Source organism: Delphinus delphis, chromosome 15 (genome assembly GCF_949987515.2).
Source record: "Delphinus delphis chromosome 15, mDelDel1.2, whole genome shotgun sequence".
Taxonomy (NCBI): domain Eukaryota; kingdom Metazoa; phylum Chordata; class Mammalia; order Artiodactyla; family Delphinidae; genus Delphinus; species Delphinus delphis.
This window is the reverse complement of record NC_082697.1, coordinates 42,557,039-42,579,948: the sequence shown is the minus strand read 5'-3', so window position 1 is coordinate 42,579,948 and position 22,910 is coordinate 42,557,039. Positions and strand designations below refer to the sequence as shown.

Sequence of the window (22,910 nt, the reverse complement as noted above, 5' to 3'; positions counted from 1 at the left end):
AAGACTTCAGGTTTTGGTGGGAGTGAGAGAGGGCATTCTAGGCAGCAGGACACCGGGACAGGCCCGCGGATAGACGGGTACAGATGATGCTTTGGTAACAGGAAGTAGTACCACTTGAGGCCAGCCCTGGGGAGGAGCTCCTTTCTGGTAGAAGCAGAGGAGGACGATGAAGTGAAGCTGAAGCGGTCTTGAAGGGAGGGGGGAAGAATGCGGTAGCAGCGTCGTTCTGAGATGGGCTGAGAGGCTGCTCCGGAGTTGGGTGTGGGCGACCTTAACATCTCAGTAAAACAGCATTGTCCGTGAGGATTAAAAACCTTAGAGCGTTTGGAAATACTCATCACAGAAAATGTAATTTAGAAGGATTTCCATGTAGGAGTGACCCTACAGAGTTAAAATAGCGTACATTTAGTGTCAGTGCGTCCTGCCTTCCTGGGGAGGGGTAGTGAGGGCGGTCTGCAGCAGTTCCGGGTAGCTCACAGGACAGAAGGGGGTTATTCCGACGGGGTCCCACCAGAAGGTCTAGGGAGCTAGGGAGTTTGAGGCAGGAAGAGTGAGCTGGAATCCAGCCTGAGCCCTCGGTGAGTGATCAGAAGAAAAGAGGGGCTGGGAGACGGAGAGAGGTTAGAGCATCACGCTGGAGACAGACATCGGATGCAGCACACTTGGTGTGGGCATCCCCGTCAGAAATCTGAGAGCACTGGGCTGTCTGTCCTCAGCAAGACTGGGCCGTCCTGGAGGTGGACCAGAGCGAGGGGTACTGGCTGGCGAGCTGTGATTAATGGGCTGCTGGCCTCTCCTCCCACCTCCTGGGTAGCTCTATTTGCAACATTTGTCTGAAGAGATTTTAATGAAATCTGGTGTATTAATGCTTGCCGTTTATACAGATTGAAATATTTGTTATATGTTCATATTTCCTCAAGCGTGTTCATAGTTACGTTACTGCACAAGACTGTATTTTGCAGAAATCTGGCAAAACTTGTTTTAGTATATATTAGGGTGGTATTAGACCATTTCCTTCAAGCTATTACTAAATACAGGGGATCTCATTTGTATATACTTGATGGAGCGCTTCCAAATGTTGTTTAAAAATAAATGTTGTTGAGGAGACCTCTACGAGTAACTGCTTACTTACCTGGGGCCAGTTAGAGTATTTTTCTTTGGGTGAGAAACTGTTGATTCTCTCCTTCTTACACAGATAGATATACACAAGCAAATACAAACTGATGACAGGTCTTAAAATCGGCAGTCCTTAAACCGGCAAAATATGTATATAACATAAATTTGTGGAAAGCACTCAATTGAGAATTGTTCATAGTGAATGCAGTTCATCTTGTGGACACGTTTATGGTGTTTTAAGTTGCACTTGATCACTTTATGGTCCAGAAAAGATGGATTTGTATCAGCAGACTCGTTCAGTGAGCGAGAAGTAATGAATTTGGTCCTCAAAGCCGCAGAGCAATGATGCCCTGCGTTTTCAGCATGGAAGAGAATAGCTGAGCGTTTTGACCTGATGTGTTGGGTGTACTGACCTTCTGTGCCTCCTCTCTGCATCAGCACCTCATCCTATGCCCAGTTTTAATTTGGGGGCAAAATAGGACTTTAGTGTCTATTTCCACTTTCTGTGTAGTTTTCCCAAACTTCACGTGCGCTGTCTCCCCAGCTCTCAAAGTGCGGTTGTCTCTGTTACAGAGAAGGGATCTGACTGTTTTCCTGTGGGGAGGTGGCCACGTGGTTGCCTTGGGCACCATTTCTGTGGTGCTGGTGCTGGTTTTCACTCATCGTCGTTGTGCTTAGCTTGTTTACGTGTTGATAGGCAAGAGGAGACTTAAAGTGTTTTATATATAAAGCGGGAACGGGAGCCTTTGTGATCCTTGTCTTTAACCTGGATTCAGGTGAAAACTTCATGGGTAAAGAATTTGGAAATCTCTCTGTGCCTCACTATAAACTTGGGTTACAAATATATCGACAGTGCACCCTGTTCTCAGTGCAGAGAAAACAAAAAAAAGATACCATTATGTGACTAATGAAAATAATCTTTGATTCAGATGAACCTGAAAGATATCACCAGAACAGAGTTAGTGGAACCAAGATAGTGGAGCCTTACCTTCTCTGAAAAGCAAACTAACCTTAAGTACATCTCTCGGAAAACTACCAGCACCTGATATGGCGCCGACACATACTAGTAGCTCAATAAACGTTTATTCCTTCAATGAGAGGCCTCCCACCACCACCCCAGCTACTGCCAAAGGCCCACTCCCTTAGAAGGCTTACAATCTTGTAGGTTAGAGAGACGTTTATATAATTAATATCGGTTATATAAATTAACTAGTACAAGTTTAATTCTATAATTAATGTCCCGTGATGTGTGCTCTGATCAGAGTGTGAGCTGCATGCCGGGAAGTCATGGAGGAGGGAATGATTCTTCCAGGGAGAAAGGAGTGGAAGCAGGGCTGCTGCCAAGGGAGGGACTGTGGTTGGACACGCGCCCTGGAGGCTGAGCAGGAGGCCACGGGACGGGTGGATACCGAGGAGGCCATTCGAAAGACCCTTCCAGAGACCGACAAACGTGCCCCATTTCTGTGTTGACCAGTTGTCTGAAGTGTGAGATTTTTTTTTTAATCCACTGGGAGCTGGGGTTAGAAAAGGTAGTGTTGGGTCAGCCGGGAACAGGTCCTGAATGCCATGCTAAGGGCTTTGACCTTGAGAGGGGAGTGCATGGAGGGGAGTGGAAAGCAGGAAGCTTGTGAAAGGGTAAAGAATTTGGAGATTTCCCTCTGCCTCGCTCTAAGCTTGTGTTGCAGTTATACTGAGAATGCGTCCTGTTCTCCACAAGCCACCACATCTGATTTGGGGGCAGCAACACGCAGAGCTTTACAGCAGGGCTGCCCAAACTTTACCCTGCGTCGCAAGCCCCTGAAGATTTTGTTAAAACACAGATTTCTGGGCTCCACCCCAGAGTTCCAGATGAAGTGTGGGTGAGACCTCAGAATTTGCATTTCTAACAAGTTCCCAAGTGAAACTGTTGCTGCTGGTCAGGCGTCCTACTTTGAGAACCGCTGGTTTAGGTTATGGACTGAGATATTGAAGGCAGAAGCTGCTGAGATCTGTATGTGAGTTTATTAAAATATCAAGACGCGAGGCAACAAAATGAGCCATTGCCCTAAATGTACCCATAATGATCTTCTTTGTTCAGTATTTTGGGGAAATTATATACAGTGTTAATGGTTCCAGAGAGTCCCCACCCTCTTCATTATCTGATCCCCTTACAGACCTCGTTGGGCCCAGTTCACAGGAGCACACAGCTTTGGATAGCTCTCTCCCCGTCAGGCCATCTTCCTCTGTCTCCTTCCAGCTCCTCCCCCGCTGTCCTCCTGCATCCCGTTGTGAGCACTGGGGGCTGATATCGAGAAGCAGAAGCAAGTGCATTGGATGCTTTCGGGGGCCCTCTCAGGGACTTTATCTTCCTCTTGCCGGCTTATCATTTTGTGCCCAAATGCCCTGATTCTGATTCCCCGGGAAGTCACTCAGCCGCCCTGTCCTCCGGAGACTCGGTGTGTGCAAGTTGTCGGGGAAGTTGCCATGCCTTATAAAGGGGCCACCGTGGGAAAGGGGAGTGAAACCCAAATTATGAAGTAAGCGTGAAGCAGCTGCTGAATTAATTAGAGATTTCAAAATGTGGTCGGACATGAATGAGCTGTGAAAGCAACAAAGAAGAAGAAGCAGGACTTTCCCGGTGGTCCAGTGGTTAAGACTCTGTGCTTCCAATACAGGGGGTGTGGGTTCGATGCCTGGTCAGGGAACTAAGATCCCATGTGCCATGTGGTGTGGCCAAAAAAAAGAAAGAAAGAAAGAAAAAAAAGAGGAAGACGCTGCCGGCCAAAGCCTCACGAGCTGGTGTCTAGTTATCTATATCCATATCCTGATTCTGCTGGAGGCCATCTCATCTACCAGCGAGATGAACAGTGGCCTTGCTGGTTCACTGTTGCCAAGCCTGAGTGCACTTAAGACAAGCCCACTGGGGGCTCCATCCTCCAGTTCTTCATCAGGATGCCCGTGGTGTGTCAGGTACTCTTCTAAGGTGTAGTGAAAACCAGCTAAAAATCCTAATTCTCCTGGAGCTTATTCTAGTAGGGAAGAGAGACAGAAACAAGACATACAAGTCAATATATACAGATGGCGTTGTTTTATTGCGCTTCTCAAATATTGCGTAGTTTTACAAATTGAAGGTTTGTAATGCAACCCTGCATTGTCAAGATGATGGTTAGCATTTTTTAGCGTTAAAGTGTTTTTTTCACTTAAGATATGTACATTGTTTTCTTAGACATGCTATTGCACACTTAACAGACTACAGTAAAGTGCAAACATAACTTATATGTACTGGGAAACCAGAAAATTCGTGTGACTCACTTTATTGCAATCCGCTGTACTGTGGTGGTCTGGAACCCAACCCACGATATCTCGGGGGTGTGACTGTACCGTGTTAGGTAGTAAGAAGTGCTTAGTAGAAAGATAAGAAAAGAGAAATAAGTAGTGTGGAGATGGGGAGTAAGGAGGTGCAATTTGAGATGGTATATCCAGAGAAGGCATCACTGAGAAAGTGGCTTTTGAGCAAAGACTTGAAGGAAGTGAGGGAGCTAGTCACGTGGAAAGAGGATTCCAGAAAGAGGAAAGGTCACAGACAAAGTTCCTGAGGGCACACTTAGTGTGGAGTACGTTTGATGGGTTCTGGATAAGCAAGGAAGGCAGAGTGAGCAAGGGAAAACGTGGTGGGAGATGAGGCCAGGGAGGGGACAAATTGTAGAGATCCTTGTAGATCAGCGCAAGAACTTGAACTTGTACCCTGAGCAAGATGGGACGCCTTGGGAGGATGTCCCATTCAGCAAAGAAATGGCCTCATCTGACAGTTTTTAACAAGATCACTTTGGCTGCTGTGTTGAGAAAGGAGTGAGGGGAATGTTGCGGGGAGGGAGGCAGAAGCAGAAGCGAGGGGACCAGGTAGGAGGCTGTTAAACATAGTCCAGGCAAGAGGTGGCGGTGGCTTAGACCAAGATGCTAATGGTGGTGACGGTGCAAAGTGTCAGATTCTCATTATATTTGGAGTGTGGTGGAAAGGATTTGCTGACTGATTGGATGTGAGCCGTGAGAGAAGGAGGAACATCAAAGATGATGCCACAGTTTCTGGATTGAAGAAATTGAAGAATGGCATTGTCATTACTGAGATGGGGGAGCAAGTCTGGATGAGATTAATTTTGGTAAATTTAGCCATGTTAAGTTTGAGATGCAGTTAGACATCCAGGTAGGCAGACATATCAAGTAGGCAGTAGGATGTACGAGTCTGGGTTCAAGGGAGAGAGATGAGCATCCCGGGAATCAGTGGTGTAAGTTTAAGCTATGAGATGGGATGAGATCACCAAGGGAGTGAGCTCAGGTAGAAGATAAAACACGTTCAAGGACTAAGCCCTGGGACACTTTGACGTTTAGAGGTCAGGGGGATGAAGAGAAATCCCAGCAAAGAAAACTAAGGTAAGAGAGGCAGCAGCGTGGAAGCCAGATGAAAAAGATGTTTCAAGGAGGAGCTGTCGGCTCCATCAAATCCTGCCATAGGTCAAGTCAGATCAGGGCCAAGAATGAACCAGTGGTTTAGCATGAAGTAACCTGTGGCAGTCGTTGATGACCTTGGTAAGAGTAGATGAGAGTAGTTTGAGTGGAATGTGAGTAACTGAGGCTGGACTGAAGGGATCCTGGGAAGAAGGAAATTGATGACATCAAGAATAAACTCTTGCGGGGCTTCCCTGGTGGCGCAGTGGTTGAGAGTCCGCCTGCTGATGCAGGGGACACGGGTTCGTGCCCCGGTCCGGGAGGATCCCACGTGCCGCGGAGCGGCTGGGCCTGTGAGCCATGGCCGCTGAGCCTGCGCGTCCGGAGCCTGTGCTCTGCAACGGGAGAGGCCACAACAGTGAGAGGCCTGCGTACCGCAAAAAAAAAAAAAAGAATAAACTCTTGCAAGGAGTTTGTTATAATAAGAAGGACAGAAATGGAGTGGCAGTTGGAAGGGAAAGGGAGGCCAAGGTGGAAGTTTAAGGTGAGAGAAATCCTAGCTAGTTTAGATGCTGCTGGAATAATCTAGTAGAGACTGGGGATGTGTTGGTGCAGGAGAGAGAAGAGAAAATTGCTGATTGCAGTTTCCTTCAGAAGGCAGGAGGGCGTGGAGTCTAGAATCCAGCATCTAGGAAGAGGGGTTGGCCTTAACCAGGAGCAGTGGTGTACATCCCATGCCCGGTAGCAGGAGGGAAGAGGAGATACAAGGCCGATGGTGGCCATGGTGGTCTGAGGGTGGTTGTGGGAGTGTTCTATTGATTGCTTCCACTTTCTCAGTGAAATAGGAACTCAGGTTATCATCTGAGAATGAGGAGAAAGATGGAGTAAACTGTTTAGAAAACTCTTATCTAAGAGAACGGGAGAATGGATGGAATGGGGAAATGTGGTATGACTGTTTGGAGGCATCCAGGCTGACCTCAAAGTGGTGACCGTGACTTTAAAAGAGGACCAGGCAGCCATTTGGTGGCATGTTTTCCTTCATCCCCATCCTGCAGGTACAGGGCGGGAGTAAGCAGACAGCTGGATTTAACCAAGATTGTGGTTTAGCTTAGTCAAGGGAATTTCAAGAGCAGAACAAAGAGATTTGAGGTTGAATGCAAGGGAAAGGTGGTAGTGATTGCCCATGGTTTCCAAGTTGGGTGAGGGAGGAACCAGGGCAAAGGTCAAGGAACAGGAGGTCGGGGTGTTGGAGGGATCGTCTGTTGGTTGATGAAATTTCCAAGATTCATGGCAGGAGTTCCATAGCATTGGAGCAGATGACAGTGAGCAAAACCTAAGACGTTCAAGGAGTCGGGGATGTGACCAAGGCGAATTGCCTGCGAGAAGGATGGGTACAGGTAGGATCCGAAGGTGTGGGCTTCACGTAGGTGGGGTTTTAGGAAGGGCAGAGGAGCAGTGGTGTGAAAGTTGGATGGAAGTAACAAAGCGTCTACCAACCTCCCAGCACAACAGGATGAAGAGTGTGGGGAGAACACAGTCCCTACTTGAGATGGCTACAGGGGAAGGGGTCCCTCGGGGAGAGCCAGCTCTCAGTTAGAGTGAAGATGAACGGGAAATTCCCAGAAGAGGCTGAGGATGGGGGGATTTTGCACTTGACTGACTGTGGGTTCAAGAGGAACAGTGGAAGCAGTCAGAGATCCAGGGAGCACTAGAGTCTGAGGGAGGAGGGAGACCTAGGCTGCTTCTGTGACTTTCTCTGGATTCCAAAGTCCCAGGACAGGATGGTTTCCCTGTGAGCATCCTGCATCTTACTGCTCCCGGGTCACGGGTATGGTTCTGTTCATTCCTGGGCTTTCTTGGCAAGCAGGCAGCGTCACGCCCGCTCGTGTCCAGGTCTCTCCTTGACACCTGGTTTGCGTCCAGCCAAGGTGGCATGTTGCTGTGCTCTTGCCCTAAGGAAGCCCTCACCCCCTTGCTAATTGTGCTCAATGGGGTCCGTTGAGGAGGAGAGAGCTGGGGAGAAAACCAGCTGAGCTGCCAGGAGCAGTGTTTCCCAAGCTTTGGTGACATTGGTACTATTTTTACTAAATGGTTTTTTGTAAACATACGTACTTTTTTTTCCTTACAGAAATATCTTTTTAAAAGAAACTCACAAGAAGAAACCTGCCACAATTAAAACACTATTGTACATGATGAATATAGAGCCAGAACAATGAAAGTTTTAATATTGTACATCCTTGGATAACCCCGAATCATCTAATTTGCCACTCGGGGAAGTGAGTGACCCTGCGGATGGCTGAGACTCAGGGCTCCCTCTTCCTCCCGAGGCTCCCTGCATGGGTGTCCTCCCCCTCCTGATCTCTGTGGTTTACTGATCCCTGACTTTCCTGCTCACCCCTGGGGTGTACATGCAGGAGAACCAAGAGCTGAATCACCAGCCTGAGAAGGGCGTTTCTCTAATGTGCGGGGTAAGGTTTCCAGTAGAGGGGCGCGGCCCCTGCAGAGGCCCAGCGTGGGAAGGAGTGTGCGCTTCCAGGGAGTGAGACACTTGCGGGAGGAGAGGCTGGAGGAGAGGCTGCTGTGCGCAGTCGGGTACAAATATAAAATCTGGGTCTTCTCCTAGGAGCAGCGTGAAGCTTCTAGGGGACTTAAGGGGGGAGGTAGAATGATCAGATTTAAGTTTTTAAAAAGCTCCCCTGTCAATTGTGCAGAGAAGGGATTGGAGGGGCAACTGGATGGAGACACTGGGAGAGGCCTGGCCGAGGCCGCGGGAGACCTGGTGGCCCAGAGTGAGATGGCAGTGGCAGTGAAGGATAGAAGGGTAGAGCGCTAAGGAAGGCCTAGGAGGTGAGGGGTGCAGGACCAGGTGCTTGTCTGACTGTGGTGTGTTGGGGGGACCTGGGGACCAGCGTCTGTCTGGTGTGGCTTGGTGGATGGTGGTGACATGCACTGAGATGAAGGAGAGTTGAGATTGGAGAGAACGGGTGGATTTGTTTCACACAGGCTGACCTTGAAGTTGGTGTGTGGCATCTAAAGAAAGACATCTCCCAGTTAGGGACATGGGTCTGGAGCTTGGAGGAAGAAGAGTGGGAATGAGATGGGAACTTGATCAGGAGCCTGTGCCTCAGGTGTGACCGTGGAGGCTGGTGGTGTCTCCCAGCCTCTCCTGGTCACCGTGACCTTGGTATGTGACTGATGGGCGCCAGTGTCCACCTGCCATCCAATAGGAACAGTAAGTTCCACTACTGGTTAGAGGCTGGACTGAGAATTCTTCCTCCGAAATAAAGCAAAATACAGTGTGGGTTTTGATACTAATGATCATTGAGATGCAGACAGATTTTTTTGGTTTTCCTTTGTCCTCCTCCTTCTCCTTTGTCCTCCCTCTTCCTTCTCCTCATCCTTCTTTTTCTTCTCTGCTGCTGCTTCTCTCTTGTCCATTGCGGTGGCATCTGGAAACCAACACTGACATTTTATATAAAAGTGTAAACATTTCGTGTAGGCACATCACTGTAACAGAAAGGTCATGCTGTGGGGTGTCCTTTCTGCCCCCCACATGGAGAGTGGAGGGGCACTTGGGATAAGCCATGAAACTCTGTGTCCTTCACTTTACAGAGTCACATGCTGCTCGTAGTCATATTTGGGAAGCAGAGATGCATGCTTAAGCAGAGTACAGTTATTATTTGTAAGTCTTATTTGTGCTGCTAGATTAATATTTTCCCTTCTGGAGAAATTTACATGCTAATCACTTTTCGTTAATTTTTAAGTTATTTGAAACAAATTTAAACAAACAAATTTTTGAATTATTTTAAACAAATTAAACAGTTTGTTTAATTTGAAGCAAATTATTTTTTTAAGATGCATTTTTAAATTGTTTTAATTAACAATTAAAAAAAATTTTTTTAAGAACAATTATATGATTGTTTTATTGGGGTTTTTTTGAAATTTTGAATTCTATTTTATTTTTTTATACAGCAGGTTCTTATTAATCATCAGTTTTATACACATCAGTATACATTAAACAAATTATTTTAAACAAATAAGAGGAAACCAATTTTTCCTCCAACTAATGCTGATTTATTTTGCTTTTCCTGGTTAATAGATCACTGTCCTGGATGAGACGTGGACCGTATTCAGGCGTTACAGTCGTTTCCGAGAAATGCATAAAACATTGAAGTTGAAGTATGCAGAGGTGAGTTACGAAATAATTATCTCCAATTAAGAACATTTGTTTTATAAAGTAAATGAGTTGATTGCATTATCAATCCCCCCTTTCTCTTTAGGTATTAGCTTGTAAGTGTCACCAAGTTTTATTTCAATTACTCGTCTTTCAAAGATAGGTTTTTAATTTTTGTCCTCTGTTCCATTTGTATTCTACACAATTCAGACATTTTTTGAACACAAAATTTTGAGTGGTAGTAAAGCAACAGTAAATGAATTCTATCTTTTTCATAAATTTTACAGTGTATTTTAAGTAAATATTTTAATCAATTTATAACTTCTCAGCCATGAGTGAGACCTATTAAAATAAAATAGTAATAAATTTTTCAGTGTAGATTTGCCCTTTTTTCTCTTAAAAAAGATTGCATTAATGCTTAGACTTCCACATAATGAGGAGTAAAGTCATAAAAGTTAATTTGCCCTCACACATGGAGGGGAGGTAGACAGTAAATACAGAATTATCTAGAAGCAAGGAGGCATTTCATCTGATAAGATAACCAGAGTGTATTGATACATTAGTAATCTTTTTTTTAAATTTTTGGACAAAGACTGGTTTTTAAAATACTTTTAAGCAAAGAAAGGTATTCCTAAAATTAATGTGTATCTTCCAAGTGAATGTATTCTTATTATTTTTTTGTTTGTTTATTTTTGCTTCAACTAAAGGAAACCTTGTATAGGCACAGCTCTTTGGGCATTTTGATTTGAACTGACTGACTACAAATCAGTCAATAATCATTGTCTATTTTGCCTGCTTTCCCTAAGTATGGCTTTTCAGTGCATTTTTATAGTGTCTTATGATATTCTAAAAAATAATTTAGTCAGACATGTGTCCCTGACTTGTTTCATGTTAATTACATAATGTTTCCTTAACATCTCCATGGCTTCTAAGCTCCCTTGTCTGATACACAATATAAAGAGAAATACCTTTGGGTAGGTAAAGTGCTTCCTTGATGTGTAAAAGAATCTAGAGTCCAGGAAAAATTGAGCTATCTTTGAAATTCTGTTGTTAAGTTATCATAATAGTATTCGATTAAAAATTGAAGAAGGTTCAGGTATGAATTTTAGCTCAGTGTTCCCAAGAGGCTTCAGTTCCAGAAGCAACTACATCAAAGTCAGTTTATTAAGTTTGTCTCTGCAATTTACTCTTCATGTCCCAAGTTAGTTTTGACAATAACAAGAAGTAATTGTATACATATTAAATGTATAGAGCAACTGGTTTTTAAAGTGAACTTTGAAGCTCAGTAACTGCTGGATTATAAGGTACTACGTCAGTACTTTAATAATGTACAGATTTTCATATTAACTTGCTAAATTCCCACAGTGTAGTTGGAAAAAAACAATTTACTTGAAAAAAAGGATACAAACTTTACCAGGATTTATATATCTATATATGTATGTATGTATAAATTCATTCCGTGATTTATTTCATATCAGTTCTTTCAGTGCCATTAGTTCAATGCCATTCTACATAGGCACATCTTTCTAAACTCTAGTAATACAGTAGTGGACAAGAAGAACAAAAGTGTCTTCTCTTATATATCTTAAATTTATATCAGGACAGACTGACAATAAACCAGGAAAATATAATAATAACTAACAGTTAAAAAGTATGCTTGCTAAGTTGCAGTTACCATTTTAAGTGAGGTATATGCATTATAGGAAAAATATCAATAAAATGTGATGGGCAGAAGGTGTTGGACACTTTAGTATAAGGACATTTCAGGGTTGGGCTGTCTGACAAAATGGCATTTTAGTTGAAATATGAGATGAGAGATATTTAAATAAATTTGCTAAGCAATAATAGACAGGTCTAATCAGTGTTTTTAAAGAAAACTTTGGAGCAGACAGAAGCAGTCTTTAAAGATATAATAGAAGAAAACTCAACCTGAGTTTAATAATGATGTGAACCTGTGAACTGAAGTGGTTGTCTGCTACCAGACAAAATTAATGAACAGAGATTATCACACATGTAAAATTATTTTTAAGGGGGAAAAGGGTGTGTTACATACATGCTGAAAAAATTGAGTGGCCTTCAAATGAAGAAAATCGAGCTGGTTTCCTCCTTCATTTGGTCATAAATCTGTATTGAGCAGCCCCACACTGCATACAATTGTGAGCAAGACAACGACATCCCTCCTCTCATGGAGCAGAGAAAATGAGCAATAAACAGACAAACAAAGCCCAGTAAATAAGAGGATTTTAGGTAATGTTAGGTGCCATGGAGAAAATACAAGGCAATGTGATAGTGTGGCCTGAGAGCTGGGCAGTGGGCTGCTTTAGATGCGCAGGTAGAAAGGGTGATCTTGGGGTGAGATTGAGCTGAGACCTGGATGCTGAAAAGAAGAGAGGTGTGAAGATTTGGAGGTGAGCACAGCTGAAGGTGAGGGAGCAGCAAATGCAAAGGCCCTGGGATGGGACCAAGCTCAGTGTGTTTCCAGAATGAGAAGACCCAGGGAGAGTGGCCAGTGTGGTAAAGAGCAGGGCAGGGGCCTGACCACGTGGCACCGTGAACCTGAGTCTGAGTGCCGTGGGAAACCACTGGATGATATTCAAGAAGGTCTGAACATTGAAACCCAGCTGGAATTTCCATTCTGTTCATAGAGGACTTCTCCCAGAAACCCCTTTCCTGAAGATAGACTCGTGATCTAAATGATAACGAAGATGGGAAGTTGCTTTTCCACACTGAGTCCAGCTTTGTGACTTACAGTTTCTTTCTTATAAGGACAAAAAACCGTTATGAAAGGGAAACTACAGACATGTGTGCATGTATTTGAAAGAGAAGAGAGAATGTGAATAGTGGTTGAAACCATGTGGTGAGATCCTAAAACAAGCACCGCCTAGAGACAGGGAAGCTGAGCTAATTACAAACCCTGCAGGGCTGCCTGGGTGCCACAGAACTTTTCCTTGGCCACAGCTCTGACGAACTCCTCCCAATTCACTGAGCGCTTCCTGCCCGGCTGTGCTGCGCCTTTGACGTTCATGGTCTCTGTGGTGGGAACGAGAGACTCGCCTCTTGTGACACAACCCGTGAGCAGAAGCCCAGGCAGTTCATTTCTATTTCCTATTTCTAACCAAACAATATTATCGAAACAGAACCGGGGAGAAGTATTATCTCTAAGCACACAGTAGCATGTCATTCTAGATGGTGATAAATCTTATTTCAGTGAGAGGGCAGCATCGTCCATTTAACATTTTCAAGATGAAGCTTAAATATCAAGATAAATATCAGGTTTATTTTTTTCGTTAAGTTGACATTTCTTTTGTGCAGCCTCACTTCACATCGTCTTACTTGCCGAGTGTTTGTTGGGACTTGAGATCAATAATCTGTGTATAGGTATTCATCAATTATGATTCATCTTATAATTGTGCATATAATTGTATATAATGTCAATCTTCTTGAAGTAATTAGCTACCTCCAAATGGGGTAGCTGTTTGGCCTGACAACATCCTGGAAATTATTGGACTTGTTAAAGACAGTATTTCTTCAGGGAAGAAAGCCAAAGGGTTCATATGGAAGAATGCTGAAAGTTTCCTCTCAAGGAATGGCTGTTTCATAGCCAAGTGGGAACAAGTTTTATTTACCTCATCCCTTCACCACATTGGACTCATTATTTCTATGGAATTAGAAAATAGAAAACTACTCTTGCTGTCTTAATTGCATAACAAAATGGTTGGTGATCATTTTTTAAATGATACGTATTAAGTTTATCTAGTCATACAAGGTTCCAAATTTTTAATCAAGCTGAAAAAATATTGAAAAAACACACTTGAATTCAGTATATCCAGAATTTGTGATATACTTACCAAGATAGAGAATTTGAGATTCACCTCAAAACTGTAGATTTGGTTATAGCTTTTAATCTTTTGGAACTTTATCTAAAGTTACATCCTACTCATTCCCATTTCATTGTGGAATCTTAGCCATGTTTTCCTGGGCATAGACCTCTAAAATAGTTTGATGTGACAGTTCCTTTTATGGAGGTTTTTTTTTTCTTTCAGTAGTCTTTTTTTCTCCAGATAATAAGTTACATATTTATGGTTAAAGACTGAAATTATTCAAAGATATATACATAGAATGTGAAAGTTTCTCTTAATCTGATCCTCAGAAGTAATCATTTGCAGTGCCCTTAGGAGGTCTTCTTGGGTCCAACTAAACATTCAGACTCACAGGACTCCCATAGGCCACGCTTGGCACTGGGTGACCCAGGAACGATGTAAGACAGAGATCACTGCTTCCCGGCAGGGCCGAGGCATGGAGGGGGTCTGGCAACAGCGTCAACTGCAGTCCACACAGCTGTCCAGATGCTGTTCTCTTTGCGCCACCTCTCGCAGGTAATAGCTTAGGTGCTAGGAGAGGAGCCCCACGTGGGGAAGATTCGAGAACCACTCTGCCATAGAATCCTATGCAACAGGAGAGGCACTTTCCCTGGGCACAACTCCCTGGGCAGAACATCCAGAGTCCCCGTGAGGGACATGTGGAGTTACAAGAGTCACCTCGCTCAGAGAAGCCTTACGGTATGGCTTCCTACCAAATAGCTCTCGTTTCCCTGGTCCACAAACAATTTATCGGTTTACCAAGCAATTTATCATTTTCCCATGAGCAGTGGTACCAAGTTGGCATAACACTTGATCAGGTTCCCAGAATCCTCTTGATGGACATACGAGTAGTTTCCAGAGTTTTGCTGCTGTGAGTACTTCGCTATGGACATTCTGGAAGATATCAACATGTCTGCAAGTGCAGACTTGCTCCATGAAGAAATTTCGTAATTGCTCAACTGTTGTTAAAGACTTAATTTACAAAAAACCAAGATTAGGAAAGAACACACAGAAACTGGGTGGGCTGAGAGCGCTGAGGGCCTTCACCCCCAATGTGAGAGGGTTTTAAGAATTCCTTAACCATCATTCGTCTCAGTCTTTTCATCTCCCTGTTGACTCACATTCATTTGCTTATTTATTTACTATAATGTCTCCTTAAGGAGAATGATGTCAGCTGAAGGGCCTCCGAGGGCTACTTTATATTCACTCGGTGGTGAACCAATTAAAGCAGGCAGGGTTGTTGATTATTAGGTATAACATATGTCTGTGAAGAAAATAGACGGAACCTAGGGGTTATTACAGGCAGAGTGAACTTACAAACTGAAAGGATGAGAAGTCAGTGGATTCTCTGAAACTCTGGGGTGTGGGGATTGAAGATAGGGAAAAAGCAGAACTCAAAGAAAAATTTAATGCATTATTTTGTATGGTGACAAATTTCAGAATAAAAAAAGGAAACTAAATTATCTGTCCTGAATAATACTGGAAGAAGAACAGATTGCCCGCGGTGACTGGGCTCATATGTAAGCGTTGTGCTCGTTCTATTTCCAGATTCACTGTGTGAGTGGGTTGAGCTCTCACTAGAGGTGCTGCATTATTCAAGGTTCTTAAAATTGTTTTATTTTTATTTATTTATGTTCTTTCAGCTAAGCATTTTTTTCTGGATTCTAAATAGCTTCGTCTCCTGTTTTGAATTAGTTTGTCCTCTTTATACACTGACATGTGTTGTGCAAGATAATAGCTCCTCCTGGCTTTCCTTCTCTGTGCCCGTTCGCTGACCTTGTGTGGAATCTTCATCAGATTAAACCCTGTGTTTTCAGACTCCCCATCTGTAAAATGATCATGCCACAGCTAGTTTGCAAAAGATTGTTGAGAGCCTCAGATGAAATATGTTATTGAAAGTAGCCACAAAGTATTGTGCCGCATCTGCTGGAGAGCATGCCTTTGAAATTTGGTCATGCAAACCATTGCCGCAGTGATCTTTATCTGTATGAAAACTATGCATTTTCCACTCTATTAAAATCAGTATAATCCTTTTAAATATCAATCAAGTTATGTGCCCAGAAACAGAGCCCCAGTAAGTGTCGTCTTCTCCTTTCTCTATGGATGAGGCAGAGTTACTATTGATGTCTAGTGTCCATGAAGTTTACCTCTGGATCCAGGTCATAGTCTGAGAGTCAGTCAGGACAAAAACATAGCTCATCAAGAAGCTGAAGAGAAAGGACTATTTTAAAACCACATCCCCTTTCAACCAGTAGAATGAATGAATAGTGAAGACCTAGTGTCCTATCCCCTTCTCCCCTTTTGGATGAGTGGTCTGGTGGGCTCTGAATGTATTTCATGAAGTGGTAGGACATGGGGCTGGAAGATCAGAGGGTCACTGAGAGAGCTGCTCCTTCTAGGAGGTCCAGAGATGCTAAGCCCTGTCTGATTTGTAGAGGACTTTTTTTTAGTACAGTTAACAAGGAGCCTTCCCTCCTGAGTGCTGGAGCCTAATGGGCTCCGGAGAATCATCTCACAGTGGAAGCAGTTACGCATTGGAGTCGATTGTTGAGGGCCCTTTTATAATCTTAGCTAATAGTGATTCTGAAGCAGGTTTGTGCTTCTGCCCAGAGGCAGGAGGATGAACCATGAAAATGGGATATTTTATGTATTAAAATGTACAATCTAAATAAATGCTAAGGGAACTTGACTGCCCATGTGTGGTGAGAGCCTAAGTTACTGGGACAGGTGTGTTGCCTGTCTGCATCATAACTGAGTTATCACAGTGAGTCTTCAGGGTCCCTAAGTGTCAGACAGGATCAGCCTCCATCAGCCATATCCCCAGGGGGGCTCCTTTCTCCCTGTTATGGAGCTAAGGGAGAAAAATATTTTCAGAGGCTTCGAGTAAAACATGAAAGATTGCTGTGTTAGAGCAACTGTTCAGTCTCACATCTGGCAGTGTCTGGGTGCCCAGTAAATACCATTGGGAGAGAAGAAAACGATTAGGGCAAGAGCTTATGTAGTTTGTATATGAACTTTCAGTTTGTACTGATAGAACCATTTTTAACCTTCTTTATTTCCCAAGTAATTTTCCCAAAGTAGCACCAAAAAAGGGAAAGAAAAGAAACTGGCTATTGGCCTTGTATTTGTCTTAGACAGCCATTTACCATCCATCACTGAAATGCATTCTAAACAGTTTTATAACCAGCATTCCAAATTTAATATAAAAATTGCAAATCTACCCACCACCCAAATTATAATGCTACCAACCACAGCCACAGGGAGCATTCAGTAAACCTTAGATAAATTCAGCCGCGCCAAGCGCTCAGCCTCCTTGAATTTTTAAATAGCACACAGCTATGTAGGCAAAAATAGAATGCTGCCAGCTTCCTGACCTGGTACGTTATCAGAGGCCCACTTACCTCACTGTATGGCTTGTGTCATATGATTCTCTCTACCTGATAGATAATCAGTATTTAAATCACTTCTTTCAAAGGTGGGTTGGGGAGCAAAAGGCACCAATTAGCTGGGAAGCTTTTCTGGGACATGTGGATCCAGGACCCAAACTAGGAAATTCTAATTCAGGAAGTCTGACATGGGATCTGAGAGTGTGTAGTTAGGGAAAAAAATATTCCCCAAATGATGCTCTCTGGACCGTTGGTTAAGATGCTGCCTGTCATTTCTTTCGCATCCACTTTGGGAGCATTATTGATTTTTCATTATTACAGTCATTGTTACAGATCACCAAATCTAAAAGGTGATTTCCAGTGACAAATAATCTTGTCAAAATTAATGACAGGCACATTTAAACCTAGACAATGAAAACATGTTGATTGCCTCTTTGATCACCAAAGGCTGTGAAACATAGACTTGTACCAGGCTTTCCTCTCCAACCAGCAGGGAAACTTCTGTAACAGTGGGCTGGAACCACTTGCACATTATGAGACAATCAAGTACTCCAAGGGGCCTTAAAGATTGGGTAGTCCGGTTTTTCATTTTAGAAATGAGGAATCAGATCCCCAGGGAGAGTTTTGTTCAAAGTCACATCAAGACTTGTGGCCCAGGCAAGGTTCATGTCTCCTGACCCCTAGTCCTTCTTCTTTTTCCTGAGTCTCCATGACCATGTTCACTCAAGAAGGGGAAGTTTTCAGAGTTGTCCAGATGAGCCCAGAAAGAAGAAAATCTCTTCCCTAGAAAAATCTGTTACATAGCGAGACCACATGGATGAAAACTAGAAATGGGGTTCCTTCTATTGAATGTCATGGCAATGACAGGTTCCTGTCACGTCTCAGTCCCTGAAAGGGACAATTTAGCATCACAGTAACGGATGGAAAATACAAGCATTTGAGTTAATTCAACTGCATAATTATTCATAAAAATGCAATATGAAATTCTCACAGATCTGAAATGTTTCTCACTTTGAAAAATTGTTGGGACATCTATTAAAGTTCTCAAATCTGTCTTCATTGGCTCATACCTAAATAAAATTGATACTGGCTTTGGGAGGAGTGGGATTTTATTTTATTCTGTATTTTATACCAAATATAACAAAGGGCAGTCCTAAGTATTGATACATTTCCAAATGTGGTTTTGTACCTAGGATCTCGCCAAGTTTTAGCACTTCAGTGATGACAGGACAGCAGCTTCTGTTGGTGGAATGTCCTAATTATAATTGCTGGCTGTTCCATGTGGACCACCAGCAAAGGATTCTGCCTTGTTCATTGAGCAGATCCTTAATGAGAGTCTAGAATGTACCAGGCTCTGGGCGAGGCACATAGCACGTGCTCATAAATAGTGCATGGTACGCTCACATTACCATATCAAAGGTCTACGGGAGCTCATTGCTCCTTTGATAACCCATAGGTTGCCCTGAAGAGTTGCCGCTTCATGCCTCTAACAAATCAAACTGGGAGAATTACTTATTTGTTTGTGAGCATATTTCTCAGTGACAGCTGTTCTTATAAGGCCTTGGGAGCTACTATTAATTTTGAGTAGTCAGAAATGCTTCCATCTAGTCAGCTGGGAGAGTTATGGCAGCCCTTTGATGAGTTTTCATTATTTGTATTCCTCAAAAGCTGGAGTGACTGAAATTTACAACCACAAACCTGTAGAGCGTGGGTGTTTCAGATGCTGGCTGTTGTCAGGTAGGTACGTCTACTGGAAAAAGACAGGTTAAAGCTGATTTGACCATATAGATTTGCCGTATAGAATTTTTCTCGCTAATCTTTAAAAACTGGATACTGGTTAGGTAGCCAAATATTAACAGGAGTAAAGAAAATGCCTAGTGAATGAGGAATGACAGTAAAGTGCACTTTTATTAGGTGGTAACAAAAGTCAGATACTTTCCTTTCATTAGTAAAGATTCCATACTTTATTACTGTTGTTGTTCTCAGTTGTTCTCAGTTTCCCTTCAGTGATTTATAATCCAGTGTTAGCTGCTTAATTGTTGTAAAATCATAAAAGATAGGCAAGACTTTTTATTGCTCACTTTAATTTCTTTTCTATATTAGGGCTGCCATTATTTATATACAAAGGAACAACGATGCCATATATCAAAACCTATGCTGTCTGTTGCCGTCAGGACCACCTGGCTAACCTAAAAAGTGAACTTGGCTAAGAGAAAAAGACTTTTAATAAAAGCAGACTTTTCCATTACATTTAATTTGTCTCTTTGATGGCAGCAGACTGGCCGACCTATCTTATTCTAACGTAATAAATATTGAAGTCAGGATTTGAGTGTGGTGACTCTTAGAAGAAATCAGGCTGTGTCAGTTCACTGGGAATCAGAAAGGGAGAAGCCAGCTTGTAGATGAAAATTTCACTCTGAGGTCATTAAGATCATTAAGAAATATTACAAAGCAACAGAGAATGCTGACTGTATTTCTAATATCTATACATATACATATAGCTAGCCAACTTGATGAATAAATGGATACTCAATGCTTTTATTTTCCCAAAACTGAGATTCACAAATAATTCCATAAACTGGCTAGCTAGTTCTATAAGGAGCCAGTGTCTTTTCTTACTCCATTGATAATTCTTCATATAGAGCTATTGTTCAGCCTGAAAGTTATGGGCTTGTTTCTCGAACATGCAAAATAAAGTTGATCACTTGGATTTTTAGACTCCACAAGCAGCAAAGAAGGGCAAGACAAATTTCATTGGAAATCAGTGAGCCTCAAAATTACTGATTTCATTTTTTTAATGGCTTCTGTTTAAGTCCTTTTATCTTTAGAATATGTTCTCTTTATTGAATTGCAGAATAAGCTTGTCATTATTTCACTTAGGCCAAAGAAATGTGCTATTTTAATTCTCATTTGTTTCCTATGTTTTACTCAGCATAATCAAATTTCATAATTACACAAAGTAAGCCATAGGGCTGTTGTTCAGTTTTCTTCCAGTGTTGTCTAGGCCTAGCACGTCTCTTACAAATATCCAATATATTTGACCTCAGTCATTTTTAACTTTAATGTACAGTTTTCCCATAAGAGCTCAATTGTCTTTGCATCATTTCCCACTCCTGCTGTAAGGATAATGGTTATAGCAGGAAGTGGTACAGTTTTATGGGTTTTCTCATGAATACTGCATTCCCGTTTGTTTCTGCCCTTTTTCTATTCTACAACCTTTGAAAAGTAACATTTCATTATTATATTGGGCTCTATTTTCCCTGTACACGTTTCCCTTACTTCAAATAAGAATGCTGTGAAGATTTTATGGGAAGAAAGGTACACTCCTCAAAAGCAATATAGCCAAGTTAATAGGTAAAATACCTCCATGGTATCTAAAGTGCTACTTGGAACTCAACATAGAGAGATTTTAATCATCAGTACCTGAGATACAAAATTTCAGAGCTGGAAATGGAAATATCTCAGTTCAACTCCTTCATTTTTAACAGACGATGAAACTAAGAACTAGAGATATTATACAACCACCTCCTTGCTGAGCTGAGACTTGAAATCTGATTGCCCCAAATCCCAGGTTATTAAAAGAAAAAGCCATATGGTGTTAATTTAACTGTTCCATTAAATATGTAAAAAAGATAATCACTTTTTATTGTTTCTATAAAAATGATGCATGCTCATTTATACAAGTTCCACATAATATAAGAAGCAACAGATTATTCAAAATCATTCTCTAAATATAATTAAATTACCATTTAATGAACATTACTTTAAGTACTTAAATAAATAGGCACAGATAACAGGATGGATATGTAGAGTGATACAAAGAAATTAAAATGAGACAAACAAGAACAGGAAGAAAGAATGAAATAACTTTATAACATTGGGTTCAAACGATATGCTATTTTTAATTACAGACATTAAATTTAATTTTACTTGAATTTAATGGAAGTGAAAGAAAATCAAGTAAAACTGAAGAAATTGATGAAATTCAAATTAAATTTTTCTCCACCACAGCCTCTAAAATATATGTGACATTAAGAAAGATTATAAAAACCATTAAAACAGTAGTTGCTACTTTTCATGTGGTGCGTTTCCATTTTATAAATTATCAGTGTTGTTTCGCTCTTCTAAATGATCAATTGAGATGGGCAGGTTCAAGATGGTGGAGTAGAAGGACGTGCACTCATTGCCTCTTGTGAGAGCACCGGAATCACAGCTAACTGCTAAAAAATCATCGACAGGAAGACATTGGAACTCACCAAAAAAGATACCCCACATCCAATGACAAAGGAGAAGCTGCAATGAGATGATAGGAGGGGCGAAATCACGATGAAGACTCACAAACTGGAGAACAATTATACCACAGAAGTCCACCCACTGGAGTAAAGGTTCTGAGCCCCACATCAGGCTTCCCAACCCGAGAGGGCGTCTGGCAACAGGAGGAGGAATTCCCAGAGAATCAGACGTTGAAGGCTAGCGGGATTTGCAGAGGTGGGGGGTGGCTGTGGCTCACTGCTGGGACAAGAACACTGGCAGCAGAAATTCTGGGAAGTACTCCTTGGCTTGAGCACTCCCGGAGTCCGAAATTAGCCCCACCAAAGAGCCTGTAGCGTCCAGTGCTGAGTCGCCTCAGGTCAAACAACCAACAGGGAGGAGACTGAGCTCCACCCATCAGCAGACAAGTGGATTAAAGTTTTACTAAGCTCTGCCCACCACCAGTCCCTCCCAGCAGGAAGCTTGCACAAGCCTTTTAGATAGCCTTATCCACCAGAGGGCAGACAGCAGAAGCAAGAAGAATTACAATTCTGCAGCCTGTGGAACGAAAACCACATTCACAGAAAGACAGACAAAACGAAAAGGCAGAAGACTAGGTACCAGATGAAGGAACAGGATAAAACCCCAGAAAAACAACTAAATGAAGTGGAGATAGGCAACCTTACAGAAAAAGAATTCAGAAAAATGATAATGAAGATGATCCAGGACCTCGGAAAAAGAATGGAGGCAAAGGTCGAGAGGATTCAAGAAATGTTTAACAAAGACCTAGAAGAATTCAAGAACAAACACATGGAAGAATTAAAGAACAAGCAAACAGAGGTGAACAACAAAATAACTGAAATGAAAAATACACGAGAAGGAATCAATAGCAGAAAAACTGAAGCAGAAGAATGGATAAGTGACCTGGAAGACAGAGTGGTGGAATTCACTGCCGTGGAACAGAATAAAGAAAAAAGAGTGAAAAGAATTGAAGACATCCTAAGAGACCTCTGGGACAACATTAAACGCACCAGCATTCGCATTATAGGGGTCCTGGAAGACAGAGAGAGAGGACCCAAGAAAATATTTGAAGAGATTATAATCAAAAACTTCCCTAACATGGGAAAGGAAATAGCCACCCAAGTCCAGGAAGCTCAGAGCTTCCCAGGCCAGATAAACCCAAGGAGAAACACACTGAGACACATAGTAATCAAACTGACAAAAATTAAAGACAAAGAAAAATTATTAAAAGCAACAAGGGAAAAGGGAACTCCCATAAGGTTAACAGCTGATTTCTCAGCCGAAACTCTACAAGCCAGAAGGGAGTGGCATGATATATTGAAAGTGATGAAAGGGAAAAACCAACAACCAAGATTACCCAGCAAGGAGCTCATTCAGATTCGATGGAGAAATCTAAAGCTTTACAGGCAAGCAAAAGTTAAGAGAATTCAGCACCACCAAACCAACTCTACAACAAATGCTAAAGGAACTTCTCTAAGTGGGAAACACAAGAGAAGAAAAGGACCTACAAAAACAAATCCAAAACAATTAAGAAAATGGTCATAGGAACATACATATTGATAATCACTTTAAATGCAAATGGATTAAATGCACCAACCAAAAGACGCAGGCTTGCTGAATGGATACAAAAACAAGACCCATCTATATGCTGTCTACAAGAGACCCACTTCAGACCTAGGA

At 42.3% G+C, this 22,910-nt stretch overlaps 1 protein-coding gene across 2 annotated transcripts in view; it reads left to right on the top strand.

Moving 5' to 3' along the window:
• The window catches only part of KIF16B (kinesin family member 16B), a 280,899-nt gene that overhangs the window by 204,029 nt on the left and 53,960 nt on the right, over positions 1 to 22,910 (top strand). For both annotated transcript variants that reach the window (XM_060031261.1, XM_060031259.1), the window contains one exon: positions 9,638 to 9,727. In XM_060031261.1, coding sequence (XP_059887244.1) covers positions 9,638 to 9,727 — 90 coding nt within the window. The remainder of the gene's footprint in view (positions 1 to 9,637; positions 9,728 to 22,910) is intronic.